The sequence below is a fragment of the Opisthocomus hoazin genome, chromosome 16, assembly GCF_030867145.1.
Source record: "Opisthocomus hoazin isolate bOpiHoa1 chromosome 16, bOpiHoa1.hap1, whole genome shotgun sequence".
NCBI classification, from domain to species: domain Eukaryota; kingdom Metazoa; phylum Chordata; class Aves; order Opisthocomiformes; family Opisthocomidae; genus Opisthocomus; species Opisthocomus hoazin.
In genome coordinates this window covers 15,804,855-15,823,958 of record NC_134429.1, presented here as the reverse complement: position 1 = coordinate 15,823,958, position 19,104 = coordinate 15,804,855, and the positions used below count along the sequence as shown (strand labels likewise).

At 58.6% G+C, this 19,104-nt stretch overlaps 2 protein-coding genes across 7 annotated transcripts in view; both read left to right on the top strand.

Annotated features, from left to right (window-relative positions):
* Positions 1 to 169: 169 nt before the first annotated feature.
* Positions 170 to 12,054, top strand: ECE1 (endothelin converting enzyme 1). 2 transcript variants are annotated; one of them, XM_075437418.1, is made up of 18 exons: positions 170 to 248; positions 3,081 to 3,167; positions 4,112 to 4,253; positions 4,651 to 4,863; positions 6,112 to 6,236; positions 6,523 to 6,735; positions 6,833 to 7,024; positions 7,561 to 7,703; positions 7,785 to 7,899; positions 8,127 to 8,237; positions 8,475 to 8,573; positions 8,692 to 8,769; positions 9,167 to 9,270; positions 9,472 to 9,582; positions 9,711 to 9,778; positions 9,858 to 10,048; positions 10,135 to 10,230; positions 10,519 to 12,054. In XM_075437418.1, exons 1-18 carry the CDS (start codon positions 246 to 248, stop codon positions 10,693 to 10,695), a joined length of 2,268 nt encoding a protein of 755 aa, XP_075293533.1. In that variant the 5' UTR covers positions 170 to 245; the 3' UTR covers positions 10,696 to 12,054. The 2 variants fall into 2 exon arrangements, with proteins under 2 accessions (XP_075293533.1, XP_075293534.1); XM_075437419.1 differs by lacking the exon at positions 170 to 248 and adding an exon at positions 2,506 to 2,595.
* A 5,670-nt stretch (positions 12,055 to 17,724) lies between these two features.
* Positions 17,725 to 19,104, top strand: part of EIF4G3 (eukaryotic translation initiation factor 4 gamma 3) — a 145,263-nt gene continuing 143,883 nt past the window's right edge. For 2 of the 5 annotated variants that reach the window (XM_075437622.1, XM_075437621.1), the window contains exon 1: positions 17,725 to 17,792. The gene's annotated coding sequence lies outside the window, so the exon portion shown is untranslated. The remainder of the gene's footprint in view (positions 17,793 to 19,104) is intronic. The other 3 variants (XM_075437633.1, XM_075437623.1, XM_075437625.1) reach the window with 2 other exon arrangements.

Here is a 19,104-nt window from a genome sequence, read left to right as displayed (position 1 = left end):
ATGCTTTCGGCAGCTGGGGGGGGCACACACGCACACACACGCACACCCAGACACACGCACACCCCCCCCCCCCGAGGCCCGGGCCCCCCCGAAGGAGTTAAGGGCGCGGCGCGCGCAGGGCCGGCCCCCGCCGCTTTCCCCTCCCAGGTGCGGCCGCGCCGGGCCCTGCGCAGGCGGCACCGGGAGCGCGCGCTGCCCCGCGGGGGGGGGGGCGGCGGCACCGGGAGCGCGAGCGGGACGCAGCCATGGTGAGTGGGGGGGGGCCAGGGTGGGACCCCCGCTTGCACCCTCAAGGGACCCCCCCCGCACCCCCAAAGGGATCCCCCCCCCCATCGGCTCCCCCGCCCGGGCTTGCTTCGTGCCCAGCGGGTCCTCAGGCTGGGGGGGGGCACCCCAAAGTGGGTGCTCCCCCCATCACCCCCCCCCCAGCTCCCAGCCCTGGACCCAAACCCGCGGGGGGGGTTGCACCGGGTTTCCCGCCGCAGCACCCACTTTTTTTTTTGGGGGGGGTGCTGTTTGCAAACGGGACTCCTCCCCCATCCTTTTTTTTTTTTGTTTTTTAAACTTTAACCCTTTTTTGCTCTTTTTTAAGTTGTTGTTGTTGTTGTTATTATTATTATTATTTATCTGCAGCCTGGGCTCCCTGCAAAACCGGGTGCCCACCCAAACCCCCTTCCCAGCCCCCCCAGTTAGCGCCACGGCCGCTAATTAACGCCAGGGGTTGCTAATTACCCCCCCCCCCGGGGCATCCTAATTAAAAGGCTGAGCTGCGCTGGGTGCTGCCTCCGGGCTGAGGAGGTGCGGGGGGCACCCGAGGGCGCTGCGGGGGGGCCGGGGCGGGGGTTTGGGGGTGCGGAGGGGGGGTCGGTTTGGGGGGGGGGGTTTGAAACGCCGTGGCCCGCGGTGGTGGCTCCGAAATGGCGCCCGGGCGGGAAGGGAGAGCGGGCGGCGAGCCTCGAGGCTGGGGTGAGGGGCTCCCCGCGATGGGTGCCCCCCACCCACACCCCCCGGGACCGTTCCTCGGGGGCTGCGGGCTCGGAGCACGTGGGGTTTATTGTCTGCAAGGCGAAGGGGCGATTTGGGGGAAAACACGAGGATTTAAGGCCCTGCTAAGGTTTGTAGAAGTTAGAAACAGGAGGGAAAATCCCTTGGCTTGGGGGGGGCCTTAAAGTGTGGGTGCCCCTTCCTGCACCCTTGGGTGCCCCCCGCCCCATGGGAGCTGGGGAAATGTGCTTTTATTGTGGTTTAAGCAAAGGAGAACTGGGGCGGGGGAGGGAAGAAGAGAAACAAAAACCACCTCGTTTCAACCCAAAAAAAAAAAAGGTGTTCCGGCTTCACAAGCCGGGGAGCAGCAGCGAGGGGTGGGGAGCACCCATGGGTGCTGCTTTGCCACAGTGCGCCCGGTGCGGGGGAAAGGGGGCTAAAAATACCTTTTGGACCCAATTCTCCACGAAATTAAGGATGCTGGGGGTTGGTCCTGGTGCCCTCCGGGGGTCTTTTGGGGGTTCAAGCTTATCTTGGATTCTCTGATGTCTAATGTGGGGTTGAGCCAGCACACCCTAACGAAAGGAGAAAAGAAAGTGGGGTGGGGTTTTTTGCCTTTTCCCCTTTTTTTGTGCTGTTTTAAGGATGGGGTGGGCAGGTGGGGTAGGGGATTACCAAAAAAACCCCTCATTTCCTCAGGAAACGGGGTGAAAACCTTGGCCGAAAGCTGGGACTCCGGGAATTTGGTGCTTTGGGGGCCTCATGGATTCCCCCCTCTGTGTGAGCGGGGGGATTTGTGCCCGGAGCTGCCAGTTTCAGCCAAGTGCAGAGTGCAAAAACAAGGGGAAAAAGTGAAAGGGGATGGAAAAAAATATAGCATAAACCTGAATTTCACCCGCGATAAAATCTTGCAGTTAAAGCTTTTTTGCCTCGCAGGCTTGAGGGCAGGCACTTGGGGGAGATTTTGGGGCTGGAAATAGAGGGTTTTGGGCAACTGAGGAGGGAAATTGCCATTTTCTTTTAACCCTTTTTCCTCCCCATGTGGGTTTTGTGGCTAATTAAATCCAGGCTGCGATTCGGGATCTGGAGAGAGGATGGGATTTGTTATGGGTTGTGCAAGGGGAGGTTTGGGAAGGCTGTTATTGGAAATGGGGCTGAGAACTGGCGCTTTCGTTGCATGCACCTTCCTGCCAGGGGAAACTGAGGCACGGCTGTGCTGGGTTCGGATTGCCTCGGTGTCCCTTTGGGGATGATGGCAAGGGGATGGGGACATCTGGATGGGTGCAAACCCCTGCGCTGCATCGGGGGCAAAGGGATGTGACCGACGCCGCTCGGCCCATCAGTGGCAGGGGCTGGGGTGGATTTTGGGGTGCCCACCCCCTCGATGGCGGGCAGAGGGTTGTTTTTCCCTGGCGGGAGACAATCCGGCTGGGTGGCAGGGCCATGCCGGGGGGAAGGAAACGGCGGCGGCACGATAAGGGCTGGCTGCCAACCCGTGAGGTTTCCCCTTGTTTTGCTGCTGGGGGATGAGATAAGAGCTGGGCACTGGCACAAGATAACGCCTGGGGGACGAGGAGCCGGGAGGGAGCCTGTCGGCAGCCGAAATTCAAGGTGCTGTCATCTTTGGGTGCTCAGAGGGACCCCACGGGGTGTTCCGGAGCGTGCACGGTTCACAGATGGGGTGTGGAGCCCAAGCGAGCCGGTAGTTTTGGGGTGAAAAGGCACTTTCTCTGCTACCAGCCTTTCCTGGGCCTCCGGCACACCGAGGGTCCCTGGCACGGGGGGGTCCCTCGCCCCGTTTCGGGGCCGGGAGCTGGCGGAGGAGGAACCGGCTTTATTCCAGGCTGAAGGGGAGGTTGCACAACCTGGCCCCGGGGGAAAGTGAGGCGGATTCGGGCTTCGCTCAGCTTTTGGCTCCGGCTGCGTTGCTTTCCGTAACTGTCCTCCAGCGTTTGTTTAGCGCTTCACTATCCCGGAGCCGTTCGGGATTTAGCTCCTCGCAGGAGGCTGCTTTAGAGGGCGCGTATTCTTTCCTCGCTATCCTTCCTCCTCTTCCTCAACCCTGAGCACCTCCGTTTGCCGATCTCCCTGCGTAGATGTCGACCTACAAGCGGGCAACGTTGGACGACGAAGACCCCCTGGACTCCATCGGTGAAGGCGATGGGTACCCCAACGGCTTCCAGGTAGGGCTTCGTATGTGGTTTTGGGGGGCGGGGGGATAAAAAGGAGGATTTTAGGTCCTGGCAAGCAGCAGAAGGGGTTGCAGAGGGGGTTTTCCACCTGGGACCAACCTTTCCGTGGGGCAAAGTCCAACGTGGGCAGGGCCGTGTTCGCTCCCGCGCCGCTGCCCTTTGCTCCTCTCCCGGCATCTGAAGCCAGCGACGGGAGCCCGCAGGGCCAGACGCTGGCTCGGCTGTTTGCTGTGCCCCAGCACCCAGTTTTTCCACCCACGGTGTGGCCGGGGTGAGCAATTATCACTTTGTCCCTGCACAAAAGGGTTAGGATTAGGTTAATTCCTCCCCAAGCAGCGCGAAAGCAGCTTAAAAAGGGCCGCGGGTGGCGAGGAGAAAACCTGACGGCTGCCAGCGTTCGGCCTCCCTGGGAAAGGCTTGGGGCTGGAGCAATGCTCTCGGTGCTTGCCTTGCTCCCAGCCCCGTCGGTTTCTGCCTAGGATGGTGTTTTCTGCCCCAAAAATCAGAGGTCCGCTGTGTTTTCACTTTCCCCGGCGGGGCAGTCTCTGCTCGCAGTCGCATGGGGATGTTTCCTGGGGATGTTTTTCGGGAGTATCCTGTTACGGCACTTCCCACTGCCACCGTGGCCCCCACCCTGTCCCAGTGCTGGCGGTGGGGACGGGGACACCCGGGGGTCATAGCTGTGCCCAAGGAGGGTTTTGGGGTGGCACGGGGTAGCAGGTGAGCCTGCCGAACCGCTCGCCCCGCTCCCTTTCCTGCCATTGTGCCGCCCTTCCTGGGCAGTTTCTGGAAGGCAGCTGCTGCCTTTCCCAGACTGAACTGCGCCGGATCCCTCGCTGGGGGCTAAATCCGTGCCGTGGGCTGTAGGAAGCGAAATGGGGGATGCGTCGGTGGGCTTTTCCGCCAGCGGGGAAACGGCGCTGCTTTTCCCGCAGGTGAATTTCCGCGGCTCGAGGAGCAGCGTGGGGTGCTGGGCTGAGCGGACGCGCGCCGAGAAGCAGCTCGTGGTGCTGGTGGGGCTGCTGGCAGCCGTGCTGGCAGCGTGTCTGCTGGGTCTCGTCTTCCAGTACAGAGCCCGTAAGTCCTCGCACCACGTGGGGATCCTACGCCCTTGGCTGGGGCGGGTTGCTGGGGGTTCCCTGGGGCGGGATGCTCGGGCGCAGGGCGGGATGTTTGCCCACACCCTTCACCCCAGGGTGGGATGCTCGGGCACGGGGCAGGGTGCTTGGGCATAGGGTGAGGTGCTTGCCCACATCTCTCACCCTGGGGTGGGATGATGAGGCAGGATGCTCGGTCATCGAATGAGATGCTGGTCCATATTGCTTACCCTGGAGCAGGATGTTAGGGTACAGCGTGGGATGCTCCGGCACCAGATGGGATATTTGCCTGCACCCTTTGCCGCGGGGCAGGATGGTCCCCGCTGCAGCTCATTGCGCTGGGGTGGAGGAGCTGAACCCGTCATTCCCACCCCCAGGGCCGCCCGCTGTGTGCCTCTCGGAAGCCTGCATCTCCGTCACCAGCTCCATCCTCAGCTCGCTGGACCGGGCGGTGAATCCCTGCGAGGACTTTTTCAGCTATGCCTGTGGGGGCTGGATCAAGGCCAACCCCCTCCCCGATGGCCACTCGCGCTGGGGCACCTTCAACAACCTCTGGGAGCACAACCAGGCCATCATGAAGCATCTGCTGGGTGAGTACGCTGGAGCGGTGGGACCCCCGCCGTGCCGACGAGCCCCGTTAGGTCCGGGGGATGCGGGCAACATGCCCGCGGGGATGTGAGGTTGGACTTCAACCCCAGCGTCAAACCCATCCGTGACGCACGCGCTGTGAGGACGTTGGGAAGCAGATCCTGGGTGTGTTTGCTCTCCTGGACGCCCCTGGGATTTTTGACTGCGGTGGTGCAGCTCTTTGGTGCTGAGTAGGGGAAGGGTCCTGGCCTCAGCTCTGCAAACCCCATGGCAGCGTTCCCAGGAGCTCTGAAATTCAGGATTTGCATCCAGGGTCTGTACCACCCCAAGGATGTAGGTTTTTCCTCCTGCTGTTGCTTCCAGCCTTTTTGGGGAGTCGGCTGCCAATCTGGCTGTTTTTGGGGGTCAGAACTCCCCCAGCAGAGGGAGGATCCCAGGCTCAGCCTCTGTGTGCGAACACTGAAGCAGGGCGGCTTATCCGAGCAACCGGCGGGGACGGTTTGTTCAAGCTCTGAGCAAACAACTGGCTCCTTATCAGCACTTTCCACTGCTCTGGGGCTGATTATCTGAAAAGAGAAGGTTTGGGAAGAGTGGTGTCTTTTGGGAGAAGGGGGGTGGCGCGGGAATGGCTTCATCCCTGGCTTTTCCCGCAGAAATCTGGCGCTGGTTTTACCGGGAGAAGGGACCGGGCCTCTAGCCAAGCGGTCGCGCTCGGCATTTCCTTGAATTCCTTGGAGCCAAGGGACCTTTAGTTAATAAAATCACACAGCTGGGAAGCCAAAGGTGCAAGCTGTGTCGTGAGGAAAATAAAAAAACCCCTCTGGGGAAGCAGAATTTGGGGGGGGGGGAAATAAGGATGGTTTTGAGGCAGAGGAGAAAAATGGGTTTATTGTTCTTTCTTGCAGGAATAAATAATATAGGGTTGGGGAGCGCCAGCACAGGGGCAAGGGCAACACAGGGGGCTGGATGATGCTGGGAACATCAGAGCTTCTGCAAAAATGCTCTTTGTTTTTTCTTTCTTTATCTTTCTGCTCCAAAGAGCTGGAGCAGTTGCTGCGGGCGGGTGAGGGGATGAGGGCAGGAGGCCAGGAAGGGCTGGGGGCCGTGGGATGCTCTTGGGGGCACGGAGGGGACCGGCAGACCAATTTTTGGTGCCTTTTTGGAGCCTGGTTTTGCCCAAAATGGGGCTGAATGTTTCTCTGGCGGAAGGGTGGGAGTTCCAAGTGACATCCCCCGGGTACCCCCTGCAGAAAACACCACGGCCAACATGTCGAGCGAGGCGGAGCGCAAGGCACAGCGTTATTACCAAGCCTGCATGAACGAGAGCAAGATCGAGGAGCTGCGCGCCACCCCACTCGTGGAGCTCATCCAAAAGGTTCGTCTCCTTCCTCGTGGAAAAGTCGTCTTCCCTCTGCAAAACGGAGGGAAAAGCTCATTTATGGGCAGTCCCAGCACCCTCCAGACCCCATTCCCGGTGCTTCCCGGGGCAGGCGGGCAGAGAGAGGCAGGGATTTATAGGGTTTATAGGCAGGTCTTGCTTCTCCTGGGCTTTTTAGCCCCACTGCAAGATGTTTCCTGCCCCCGGATGGGTACTGGCGGAATATTTAAGCAGTTGCAGGTGGTTGTTCCTTACCCAAAAGCTGGTTGCTGTCTGTCCGCAGCTGGGCGGCTGGAACATCACGGGTCCCTGGGCCGGAGACAACTTCAACGTGACCCTGCAGGCGGTGACGGCACATTACCGCACCTCGCCCTTCTTCTCCGTCTACGTCAGTGCTGATTCCAAGAACTCCAACAGCAACGTCATCCAGGTGGATCAGTCGGGGTTAGGCCTGCCGTCGCGGGATTACTACCTGAACAAGACGGAGAATGAGAAGGTGAGGTTGTCGCAGGGGGGAAAATCTGGCTTTGCCGAGGAGGTGCTGTGGGTGGGCAGCACCCACCGTGCTGATGCCCCGCTGTCCCACCGCATAGGTGCTCGCTGGGTACCTGAACTACATGGTGCAGCTGGGGATGTTCCTGGGAGGCACCGACGAGGAGTCGACACGGCAGCAGATGCAGCAGATCTTGGACTTCGAGACAGCGTTGGCCAACATCACCATTCCACAGGAGAAGCACCGGGACGAGGAGGTCATCTACCATAAAATGACAGCCGGAGACCTGAAGGTAGGGATGGGGTTGGCGAGCCTCCCTTCTCCACTATGGTTTGGGAAGCGGGATGGACGTGTGGAGGTGACGCAGCTCCTCCGAGGAAGCCCGATGCTGGCCGGCACTGCCTGGGAAGCTCTTGTGCAATAGCTTGGCCCATGTCCTCCTTGGGGAAATCCTACCCTGACCTACTCCCAGCTGCCGGACCACCCCCGGGACCAGCGGCTGTCCTGCTGCGGCACCGATGCCCTCCCGGCACTGCTGCCTGTGGTCCGGCTGCGGATGTCAGCCCGGTCACCTCCCCGTGTCCCCAGAGGGGCCCTGATGGGTTGTGTCAACATTTTTGACACCCGCCCCACTTTCTTTTCCTTTGCGGGAGGAAATTGTTTACTCTCCTCCGACCTTTGGAGGATGCTGCTGTTATGGGAACCGGTCTCTGCAAAAATCAACTGAATCCCTCAAACGAGGGCTGATGCAGCGGCTTCCAGCTCGGGAAGCAGCTGCCAACCCCTCCAATGGTTTTTGGATCCGTAGCAGCGGCATGGCTTTTGCAGGAGCTGGCGCCGGCCGTGGACTGGATGCCCTTCCTCTCCACGGTCTTCTACCCCGTGGAGCTCAACGAGTCCGAGCCTGTCGTGGTCTATGCTAAGGAATACCTGGAGCAGGTCTCTGACCTCATCCTGGCCACCGATAAATGGTGAGAGTCTCCAGCCCGCGCAGAGGGATGCCTGGGGTGGGCAGGCGTGTCCTGCTGCCCGCTCACCACCTCTTGCCACAGTCTTCTCAACAACTACATGATCTGGAACCTGGTGCGGAAAACCAGCCCCTTCCTTGACCAGCGCTTCCAGGATGCTGAGGAAAAGTTCATGGAAGTGATGTACGGGACAAAGAAGGTGAGGGGGGAGCCCACAATGCCCCCAGATCACCATTAAAGTGGTGACAGCTTCTTAAGCAAAGTCCTCATCATGTTGCATCCAAAAAATAGATATGGGGGGCAGGCTTTGGCATGGCTCTGGCACAGGGGGATGGATGCAGACCTCATCTCTCAGCGGGGCGAGGGGTGAGAAGGTGAGGGTCTTTGGCTGTGCCACCACTGACGACCACCTCTCTCCCTGTGCAGACCTGCCTCCCGCGCTGGAAATTTTGCATCAGCGACACAGACAACAACCTGGGCTTCGCCCTGGGAGCCATGTTCGTCAAGGCCACCTTCGCTGAGGACAGCAAGCAGGTGGTACGTCTCTAAGCAAGCAGCGTGTGAGCCACCACAATGGGGGACGTGTGGGGCAGCCAATATTTCTCTGCCCACCTTTTACCCACCGTGCATCTCCATTCTCTTGGTTTTTCACCAGTCTGCGTGCCACCTCGGCATCCCGGCCTCTTCCTTCCCACTGGTGTGAAGGGTCCTTGAGCTGTCTGGGGTGGGAAGCTGGCTCTCTGGACCAACATTGTGCCACCTTGTTTTGTCTAGGCGGAGGAAATGATTGCGGAGATTAAAACAGCCTTTGAAGAAAGCTTGGAGACCCTGCAGTGGATGGACGAAGAGACAAGGAAGTCGGCCAAAGAGAAGGTGGGGTGCTGGCAGCAGTGCCGGGGAGGAGAGGATGATGGTGGGGGTGGTGGAGCTGGGTGAGCCCATCCTTCCATCCCTGGCACCCAAAGTGCTTTGGTCCTTGTCACCCCCCCAGGCAGATGCCATCTACAACATGATCGGCTACCCCAAGTTCATCATGGACCCCAAGGAGCTGGATAAGGTCTTCAACGATGTGAGTTGGTCAGATATGTCCTCTGCATCTCCTGTTCCCCCCTCTGCTAGCATATGCAGGACATGTGCCCATCACCGTGGCCTCAAGGCAGCCTTGAGCCCTAGGTTTCCTCCAGAAGGGTTTCACCAGCGTCCTTGGCCCTTCTCTGGGGACTTTCTGGAGAGCTGCGGGGCCAGTTCTGGGGTGGCTAGGGCTCTCGGGATCCCTGCCCGGGAAGAGGAGGAGCCGGTTACCGTAACAGTGATTCACTTCCCTCCCGAGACTCCACAGATGTTGGAGAAGAGGAGAAATGAGAGCAGCTGTAACTCAGCCTGCTCCAGAGGCTTGGACGTGACGATGGAGGGAGGAGCAGGGCTGGGTGATCACCACGCGCCGCTCATGCCTTGCTCTTTTGCAGTATGAAGCTGTGTCTGACCTCTACTTTGAGAACGTCATGCAGTTCTACAACTTCTCAGCCAGGGTCACCGCTGACCAGCTCCGAAAACCACCAAACCGGGACCAGTAAGTACTCCGCTCCGCTTCCACGTTGCGCTCAATGGAGAATATCAGAATATCTGGAGCACTGGGATTTGGTGTCCACCAGACCAACCTGGGTTTGGGGAGTTAAATTTGGGCCGACAGCTTTGCACCATGATGAGCGGAGAGTGTCGGAGCGAACATTGGCGAGGTGTTTGTGCTGCCACATTGGCCATGTCCCCGCAGGTGGAGCATGACGCCTCCGACGGTCAACGCGTACTACTCTCCCACCAAGAACGAGATAGTCTTCCCCGCTGGCATTCTCCAGGCTCCTTTTTATACCCGTGCATCTCCCAAGTAAGAGCCTAGGGCAAACGGGGAGGGCAGGATTCCCAAATTTCCTCCCATCTCAAAATCTGAGGCTGAATTTCATGGCTGTGGGGAGAAGCGGCTGCTCTCTAAATCTCAGCATCACCCTCCTGCAGGTCACTGAATTTTGGTGGGATCGGTGTGGTGGTGGGCCATGAGTTGACGCACGCCTTTGATGACCAAGGTATGGCCAGGGCCAGGTGGGTGGGTCTGCTGATGGGGTGGCTGTTGAGGTGACAAAGGACCCGCTGTATTTTTGGCAGGCCGGGAATATGACAAGGACGGCAACCTGCGTCCGTGGTGGAAGAACTCGTCGGTGGAAGCCTTCAAGCGGCAGACAGAGTGCATGGTGGAGCAGTACGGCAACTATACCATCAATGGCGAGGCCGTCAATGGCAAGCACACCCTTGGGGAGAACATCGCTGACAACGGGGGCCTCAAGGCCGCCTACCGGGTAGGGCCATGGGGCTGAGGAGATGCAGCGGGTGGCACGGTGGGATTGGTGTTGTCCCCGAGCCCACTGTGCTCCCTGGTCTCCAGGCGTATCAAAACTGGCTGAAGAAGAATGGGGATGAGGAAACCCTGCCAACCCTCGGCCTCACCAACCACCAGCTCTTCTTCGTTGGCTTTGCCCAGGTAGGTCACTTGGTGGTGGGCAGCGAGGGTGGATGCACGGGTTTTTGAGGGGGGGAGGCATATCTGGATGGTGTTTGGAGGATGTGATGGCAAAACTGAGGTCTCCAGAGATGCTGCGTGGTAGATGGAGAACTGGATCGGGGTGGCAGTGCTTAAAACGTGAGTCAAAGCTGGAGTTCGAGCTGTGTTGGGGCCCATCATGCAAGCAGGGAGGTCTCATTCAGCATAGAGTGGGGGGCTCTGTAGTTGTGGACGCCGGTGCCCATGCCTCTTGCCCTCTGTCTGCAGGTGTGGTGTTCGGTTCGCACGCCGGAGAGCTCGCACGAGGGACTCATCACTGACCCCCACAGCCCCTCGCGTTTCCGTGTCATCGGCACCGTCTCCAACTCCCGGGAGTTTGCAGAGCATTTCGGCTGCCCCCTCGGCTCCCCCATGAATCCCCCCAAGAAGTGCGAAGTTTGGTGAAGGGCGAGTGCTTGAGGGAACCAGCTGCCCGTTGCTTCGTCCTCTGCTGCCGGCTGAATTTCCCCGATCCTTTCGAGAGGCTCAAACCACTTCTCCATGCAACGAACTGCGCAGCTCTCAGCCGGAGCGGCGCCCCGCGTCCCCGGTATCGTCCGAGGTTCGATCCACTGTGAAAACTCCTCATCCCCTCACTTGTTTGTGAAATGACTTTGATTTGGGGGTCTTGTCTTTCCCACCATGACCGGGCCACATGTCGAGGCACGTGCGTCCGTGGGCACTACCCCGTATTTACACACGCAGCGCTCCAGCCTGACCCCCCGCCCCGGCAAAATGCCTCTTTTTCGGAGGCAATAAAGGGAACGCCGTGACACCGGCAGGTTCGGCTGCGTGTCTAAATACACCGGACATATCTTCTTCTCTCCAAAGATGCGCACATGAGGATGGAAAATATTTTAAGATATATTTTTTGGGGGGGGGGGGGGAAGTATATATTTTTTTCATGCATTGTGGAATACACTGGAAAATTTCAGGGAAAATGCATTTTAAAAGCCTTTTTTTAGTAAAAGATTAGTATATTTATTTTTTTTTTCTTTTACTCAGTGCAGCTGTAGGTGCAGCACCCCGTGGTGCCAGCCCCTCGGTTGGGGAAGCCAGCTGGGGCTATCTGGGCTGCGGATGCAACTAGCCAGCCCCGGATCCCAGGTTTTTCTGGGAGAGACTGTCAGCAGAGGATGCTGATGGGGAAACTGGGGACAGCGGGGCTGGGGACAGGGCTGGAGGATGCTGCAGGCTGCAGAAAGGCTCTGCCGGGATGCTGTGGCTCCTGGGATTAGCTTTAATTTCCGAGTGCAAAGGGAAAAGCCGACGTGCCAAAGATGTAACCATGGTGTGGATGCAGTACCTGGTTCTCCCTCCTGTCCCCCCTGAAGCGAGGTCAGACGCGATTTCCCGGCCCAAAAGTTTCCCTGGACAAGTGCAGATGGTTCCTGCCGCTGCTTCGCTCGCCGCCGTGCCTGGCCTCTACGCCCGGGAAACTGCAAGCCCTGAAATCACCGCGCGGCCCCAAACCTCCGTCCCATCGCAGCCAGTTTGGCACCAGTGTGAAATCTGGATGGGGACAAGGGGCTTGCTTAAGGGTTTTTTTAATATTCCCTTTGCAGTTTTGAGAGGGAAACCACTGCTGGTAGCTCAGGTGCTGCATGTTGTCTTGTGGGGCACCTTCTTGCTCTAGACAGAAAGCAAAGACGTAGAGGGATTTTTAATATTTATATGTAAAAGGAGGGATGGGGGGGGATTTTTTTTGTAACTATTTTTTCACCCTACATCTGGGGCTTATCGTAATTAAAATAAATACTTTTTACTGGGTCTGGAGCTGCTCACAACTTCTTTTTTTCTGATAGCAGGGGAGTCTTGCATCTGTTTATCTGCATTTTCCTGCCCGTCCACACTGATGAGACCATCCTGTGCTGACAAAACTGAGCGGAGGAGGCTTTTCCCAGCCTGCTTGGTGTCTGCTGCCTCTCTCGGAGGCTAAAGCCAGGCTTTTGTGTCTCAAACTCTCTCTCACTGTGGGTGGTGGGTTGCTTTCCACCTCTATGGCACAGCCCCACGCACCTCCCCAGCAGGGAGGTCTTTCCCGGATGCTTTTCCTTCCTCCCGGGTGAGTTTTTGGCCAGCCAGGCTGTGCTCGGATCCAGCGGCACGGGCCCCGCACAGGTTGCTCTCCAAACGACCTTATTTATAGCTCTGCGATGCTGGCTGGATGCGGCCAGCTCAGTAATGCAGGCCAGCGTTCGCTCCCGAGCAGATGCTCTGTGGCTTCATTGGGCTTGCCCAAAAAATGCAAGGCAGGACCTGGACCGCAGGCTCCCTGCTGAGCCTCACCCCAGCACCTGGGAGGGCTGATGGCCACAAACGAAGCAATGTGCTGGGTGCTCGGTGGCTATTTAGCCCTGGCTCGTTATCAGGGGCTGGATTTGGGCTGCAGCCCCCTGGTTCTGCCCCATCAATAGTGAGCTCTTGGAAATACAGAGCGTTTTCGCTGCTGGGATGGTCAGGACTGAGCCAGTGGTGTGCAGGGGAGGCGAGTGTTGCATAAATTACACGGTAAAATTTCCCTCTTGCCGTTTTTACTGTGTTTTCTCTCCCAGATTGAATCGAAATGCTTTCTTCTCACACGACTCGGTGTGAGGCCCTCGGTTTCCTGCAGAACTGGGAGACTGGCTGTTGTTTTCCCTGGGATCTGGCTGGAAATGGTGGCGCAAACCCGCAGAGGGCGGTGGAGCTGGGAAAATCACTGCCTGCACTCTCCACTCCAGGCTGGCAGGAGTTCGCGACGCTACCAGCACGGTGTCTTGGCCTGGATCTGGCCCCGCGTGTTCAAAATGCAATGAAATGCCTGCGTTCCTAGGAAAAGAGAGAGCGGCGTGGGTGTAAGGCAGAGAGGAATTAAGCAGGGAGAGTAAGGCTGGGATGAGAGGGGCAGCCGGGAGGGGAGCACAGCCCATTGCATGGAGAGGTAGGATGCTGGTAGAGGTGGCTTAACCATCCAGAAGAGAAATATCTGGCTCTTGGGGGTTTACTTGCAGTGAGGGACCAGGCAGGTGGTGTCTTGGCCACTGCAGAGGGGACAGCCCCAGCGCAGGAAGAATTTCAAGGACGAGCATCAGCTTGCGTCGTGGCAGGGGGACGCCACGGTCAAGGCTCCCGGAGCTGGGCTTGGAGCCGGCGGGGGATGTTTGCCTGTCTGGGAAGCTGCCGGGTGTAGGCAGAGCAGGCAGGAGGTGAATCATCCCGCTCGCGTGCCAGTGCCTGGCATGGGCTTGCCTGATCCTGGGTGGTATTTGCTTTATTTTGTACTTGGCCATGTCCCGGAGGGCTGAGACATTTGCTGAGGGCTCAGCCTGGGCAGGAGGAGGAACAGGGAAAGCTCCAAGCAGGGCTGGGGTTTTTTCTTCTTCACGTTTTTTTTTGTGTTTTTTTTTTTTTTTTTTTTTTTGCCTGGAGGGTGTTGGAAGAGAGATGGAGGTGCTGCTGCGCTGTGCTGGGTGAAGGCGGGTGCCCAGAGCTTGCTGGAGCCTCCAAAACACACTGGAAAGGGCAGTTTTTCACTGGTTTGGCAGGGCCAAGATAGTCTTTGCAGGCTGAACCCAACCCTCGCAAGTGCTTTTCTCCTTCCCAGTTTGTCCCCTCCAAGCAGGATCTAACCCCCAAGGCATCATGACAGTGCTGGCGTCACCTACTGGGACCATAAGATTTTAGGGCAGTGAACAGGCTAAAAGTTTCCTCAAAAACTCCTACAGGAGAACAGCCTTTTCCCAGGAATACCCCAGCCCTTCACCCTCTTTTCCTGAGTTCACCAACAGCTCTAGTGCTCCCATGCTCTTTGCCACACAGTTGTGAGTGTTTCTGCTGTGCTGGGTACCTAAGAGACTGGTGGAACTGGATAAAGGGTTGGTGATGCTCTGAAATGAGAGCTCAGCACTAGAAAGTCAAGCTGCCTGTGGTGATACATCAGTTCCCGGGTGCTAATAAAGCTAGGAGGAAAAATGAAATGGAGAGGAACCAGAAGCAGTAGGAAGGGTGTAAATCCAGCTGGCACATGCTCAGGCTCACCAAATCTGCAAGTTTTGCTGGCCAAATCGTCCTGTGTGGGGTAGCATAGAAGACAGACCTGTCTGCTTTTTCCTCTTAAGAAATAAAAAAAATGGTAAAAAGATGGCCAAGGGGAGGTATCGATTCTGGAGGAGCTCTAAGGCAGAGCCAGGAGCCTGGCTCCATCGCAGGGCTAGCATGCTTCAGGAGCTTCAGCAGGCAATATGGTGAAAATGCTGTTTTTTTCCTTTCTAAATGGGCAAAAAGAAGTGATATATGTAAAGATACTGGAGCTAGGAGGCTCTTTCGCAGCTGTGTTTACAGGCAGCTATTTCTGTAGAACAGAGGGAGCCATAGATGTCAATTTGCTTTTGGTATGAATTTCCTTCCGCATGAAGGGGTGTACCAGGAGAAGTGCCACGCTTGGGAGGCGGTCGATGGAACGGTGCCAGGCACCGACCCCCCCCAGACCACACAGCTTTACTTGCACCCTCAAAACGATTCCAGCAAAGTCTTTACGAGCTGTGGAGGGGGATCTCTCTCCCCAGCGGGCTGCAGACAGGAGAGGTGTGCTGTGAGCAAAGCAGCTCTCCGGGGTGTCTGGAGATGTATCAGGCCTTGGGCAAACCCCCTATCACGATAAAAGTTCCCCCTTTGTTCTCCCATTTCTAGGGAGTGGGGGACTACTTGGCCTTTCTTTGAGGTCATTCTCATTTCTCTCTTCAGCCTTCAGTTTTCCTGGTGGGGAATTGGCAGTCAATGTGGCAGGCAGTAGGCTGCAGAGGAAAACTGGTTCAGAAGGAAATACCCAGAGCCCCCTCTTGTAGCTAAATCTTTGTTCCTGGCTGCAGATAGAAACAGTCCCCGTGCAGGACTTCTGTGCAGGCTGGCAAGGCTTGATTGGGCCTTTTTCTGCCAAAAATCTCATCGTTTTCAATTTCACCCCGTTTCCCGCAAGCCGTTTGAGGTAGGTGCAAGCTCACCTCATCCCTGGCATTTCCCTTACCCCAGTGCAGAACAAAAAGCACAGAAAGGGAGTCAGTCATCTTCCTCTGCCAGTCATCTTCCTCTGCCACCGGCTCCGCTAATAACTTCTGGCATGCCACAGCGCACTTGTTTGGTGTGGCTGTGCCCTGTAGATAGCACCTTAGTCAGTAAGAAACTATGCTGGTCACAGAGTTACTCTTACCAGAGGCCACTGCAGCGGCTTAAGTGGCGTGGCAGCTCTCAGGAGCTTTTCTTCTGAGATCCCACCTCGGAGGATGGCAAGCCTCGGGGCACGCTGCAGTCCTGTGTCAGTGCTGGCAGGCATCACGGCCCAAACCTGACCTGCACAAAATTAATTAAGAATTCAGAGTCTGACTCAAAAGGGAAAATGGACTTGAGACCCTTCAACTATTTTTTTGGCCACCAGGCTGAGTTTTGCTCTACTGAATGCCACCGAGTCCAGATTTTCACCCTTCAGATGGTGTATTTTAAAACACAGAATCACTTTTTTGCTTACAAATGGATGTGACCCATCGGGTAGATTTTCTTTAGTGCACAAGACCACTGTCCGTCTTCTGTCAACTTGCAGTTGCAGCACCAGTTACTCCCTAAGTGTTCTCAATATACCACTGAGAGAGCTGTTTACTTTAATGAAAGCAGCTTTTAACTTTTAAGAGTTTATTTGTGTTTGCTTTAAAGTATTATCTTTCTCCTAAACTTGGAGCTTCCCAGAAGATGCAGCAGATGGGACGCAAGTAAACTATGGAAAGCTTTTCTAAAGGAGTCCATGTACCCCAGGCTGGGTGACGCGGGGCAGCAATACCTGCCGGCACAGCGAAGGTGCTGGGAGCGTTTCCCTGGGACGTGCGGCACGGCAGGAACATCGGTAGGTGCCAGGGGGCTGGAATGAGCCCTCGGGAGCCAGTGGCAGGGCAGGACAAGTCAGGACAAGCCAGCGGCTGCTCGAATCTGCTCTGAGGTCCTTTTCATCTCCCTGAGATGGTACAAACCGCCTTCACCCCTGCTGAGCTCGGGAGGAAGGTGCCACAGCCCGGCTGTGAAATGCTGAAGATGGCAGCTGCATGGCAACCCGTGGCATGGTGTGAGGTGGATGCCTGTCCCCCCTCCAAGGGCAGCCCCAGAGGGCCCTCCCTAGGCCGGTCCCCATTGCTGGAGGTGGGCTCCCTCAGGGGCTGCCGGGCCTTCCTCCCAGCTGCCATGTCACCCTCAGGGGCTGTCAGGCCTCCCTCCCAGCCGCCATGTTGCCCTCACGGCTGTCAGGCCTCCCTCACAGCCGCCATGTTGCCCTCAGGGCTGCCAGGCCTCCCTCACAGCCACCATGTCACCTTCACAGCCACCACGTCACCCTCAGGGCTGCCAGGCCTCCCTCACAGCCGCCATGTTGCCCTCAGGACTGCCGCCCTCATGAGGGGCTGTGGCGCTGCCCTTGCCAGCCGCCCCGAGAACGTGGGACGTGGCTGGGGGCCGCACGGCTGGCAGGGGGGGTGGGGGCGAGTTTTTGGGCGGGGGGAGAGCCCCTGTGCCCCTCGGCCTGCGGTGGGGTGAGAGCTGCGGGGGCCCAGCGCCCCCTCACAGCCGAGCGTTGCCGAAGTCTCTCCGGGCCAAGCCGAAAGGGCCCGAAGCTGAGGCCTCGGGGATCCCGAGATGCTCCGAAGATTCCCGAGCGCCTCCCGCCTGGGCGGGAATCCCTCCTCCGAGCCCGTCCGAAGTTTACCGAACTCCCTCACGGCCTCGGTCTCCGGAAAGAGCCGAAGTTTCCCGAGCGCGGGGGTCACGGGAGGTGCCGGGCTGAGCGCGGAGGGAGGGGGGAGCGCGGGGAGGAGGACGCGTGCGCCCGCGAAGGTCTCCGGAAGGAGCCGAGGTTTCCCGAGCGCCGCACGCAGACGAGCCGTTCCAGAAAGAGCCGAACGTTGCCGAGAGCCGTTGGGCCGAACGGCTCCGGAGCGGCCCGAAGGCGCTCGAGCGTCCGTCCTGCCGGACTGCTGGAGGCCGCCGCACCGCCATGTTTGATGCTCCGCTACTTCAGTGAGGAAAATCCGCCAGCATCGCCCGAGAGCCGCCACCGCGAAGGGCTCCGCTGCCCCCGGGGAGGGGGACCGAGACCCCCCGCCGCCGGCGGCGGCTCATGAGCAGCGCGGCCTGAGCCGCCTCCCCCTCCCCTCCCCGCTCCGAGCCCCTCCGGGAGGCGCGTTGTCACGGAGACCGGCGCCGGTGCCGGCCCGCCGCGCTGCCCCGGCCCCCGGCCCGCTCCCCGGCTCCCCCCCGGCCCCGGCCCCGCTCCCCGCCGGGGGGTGGTGGCTCCGCTTGGCGATGAGTTTACCGCAGAAGGCGGCTTTGAAACCCGGCGCGGCGGCGGCGGCGGGGACCGGCCCCGGGAGCGGGGCGGCGGCGGCAGCGGCAGCGGCGGCGGGGCCGCCTCCCCCCCCGGCTCCCCCTCACCCGGCGCCGGCGCCTCACCCCACCATCAGGGCCTTGCCGCCCCAACCGTCCCAGCAGTATCCTTTGCCCCGGGGTGGGGGGGGTGGAGGGAGGGGGGGGGACGGGGCCGACACCCCTTCCCCACAGCGAGCGGGGCCTGGGGGGCGTGAGGGGCCGGGGGGGGGGGGAGGGAGGACCCCCGGTGGGGGGGGGGGGTCGGGGACTCCCTACTCCTTTTTGTGTGTGTGAGCCCCCCGGTGTGAAGGGGGGCTGCACCTGCTGGGGTGTCGTGGGGAAAGGGGGTGTCTCATCCCCCCCCTCCCCGGCTAATGGGCTGGTTTGGGGGTTCACCCCCTTCCCCTGGGAAGGCGCAGGGTCCCCCAGCCCCATCCCCCCCCCCAGGGTAGCGGTGACCCCCAAGGGTAAACTTTTAATTATAAATTGCTCCTCAGTTTTGCCTCTGGTCCTGCCCAGGTAAGTGCTTTGGTTTTGTTGTTTTTCCAGGCGGATTTAAACCCGGGTTTTTTTCCAGCCGGGGCTGATTTTCATGTGATTTTATTTATTTCATTTATTTTATTTTTTTTCTGACTTGGCTGGTGGAAAATAAATCTCAGGTGGAATGTCGCGCCGAGCAGCTTTCTCTGCCAGGCCACGCGTGACGGGGAGGAGAAGGCTCCCACTCGGGAAAAATCCCACCACCACCACGGCTGCCGCTACAAAGGGAGGCCGGCGGTCGCTGCGAGCGTTTTTTAAAGGTCTTGGGTTCTCCGCTGCGCCTAGGCCCCAAGTCAGGAGGTAAATACTGCAGGGATCAGCAGGAAAGTGGGGTGGCCGGCCGGCCGGCCTGGGTGAGGTTTTGTTGGCGGCGTCGGACAGCATCCCCTGGCACACGGGCTCTGCTCTTCTCACCCCGCCGTGAAGTTTCGGGGGGAAGCGTGAAGTGAAAAAACGCGCTTGGTGAAAGAACCGCCTTGCCGTGTTAGCCGGGAATGGTGCGCGGCATGCTGCGCAGGGCACGGTCAGGAGCGTGTTTTGGTCTGTATCGGTGGCGGTGACTTCGGTTTCAACGTGGAAGTGCGGGCTGTTTTGCCGAGGGCTGTTTCGGCTGTGTGATGAAGCCTGTGCTCTTCGAGAAATGTGTTCCCCTCTCTATAAGCATTTTATTGCTCTCACTTTCAGTTTTGAGGTGGGAAAACCGAGCCCTTTTATAGTCAGTTTAGGTCCATTGTTTTCTCGAGCTTCCGGCAAGAATCATTCCTGCCGTGACCACAAATACGTTGCTTAAATCATGAGACTGTTGACGTTACAGATTTGTTTGGGTCAAGTGAAAAAACCTCTGAAGATTTGAGAGAGTGCTGTGGAGGGACGTACTCTCTGCCGGGTGGTTTT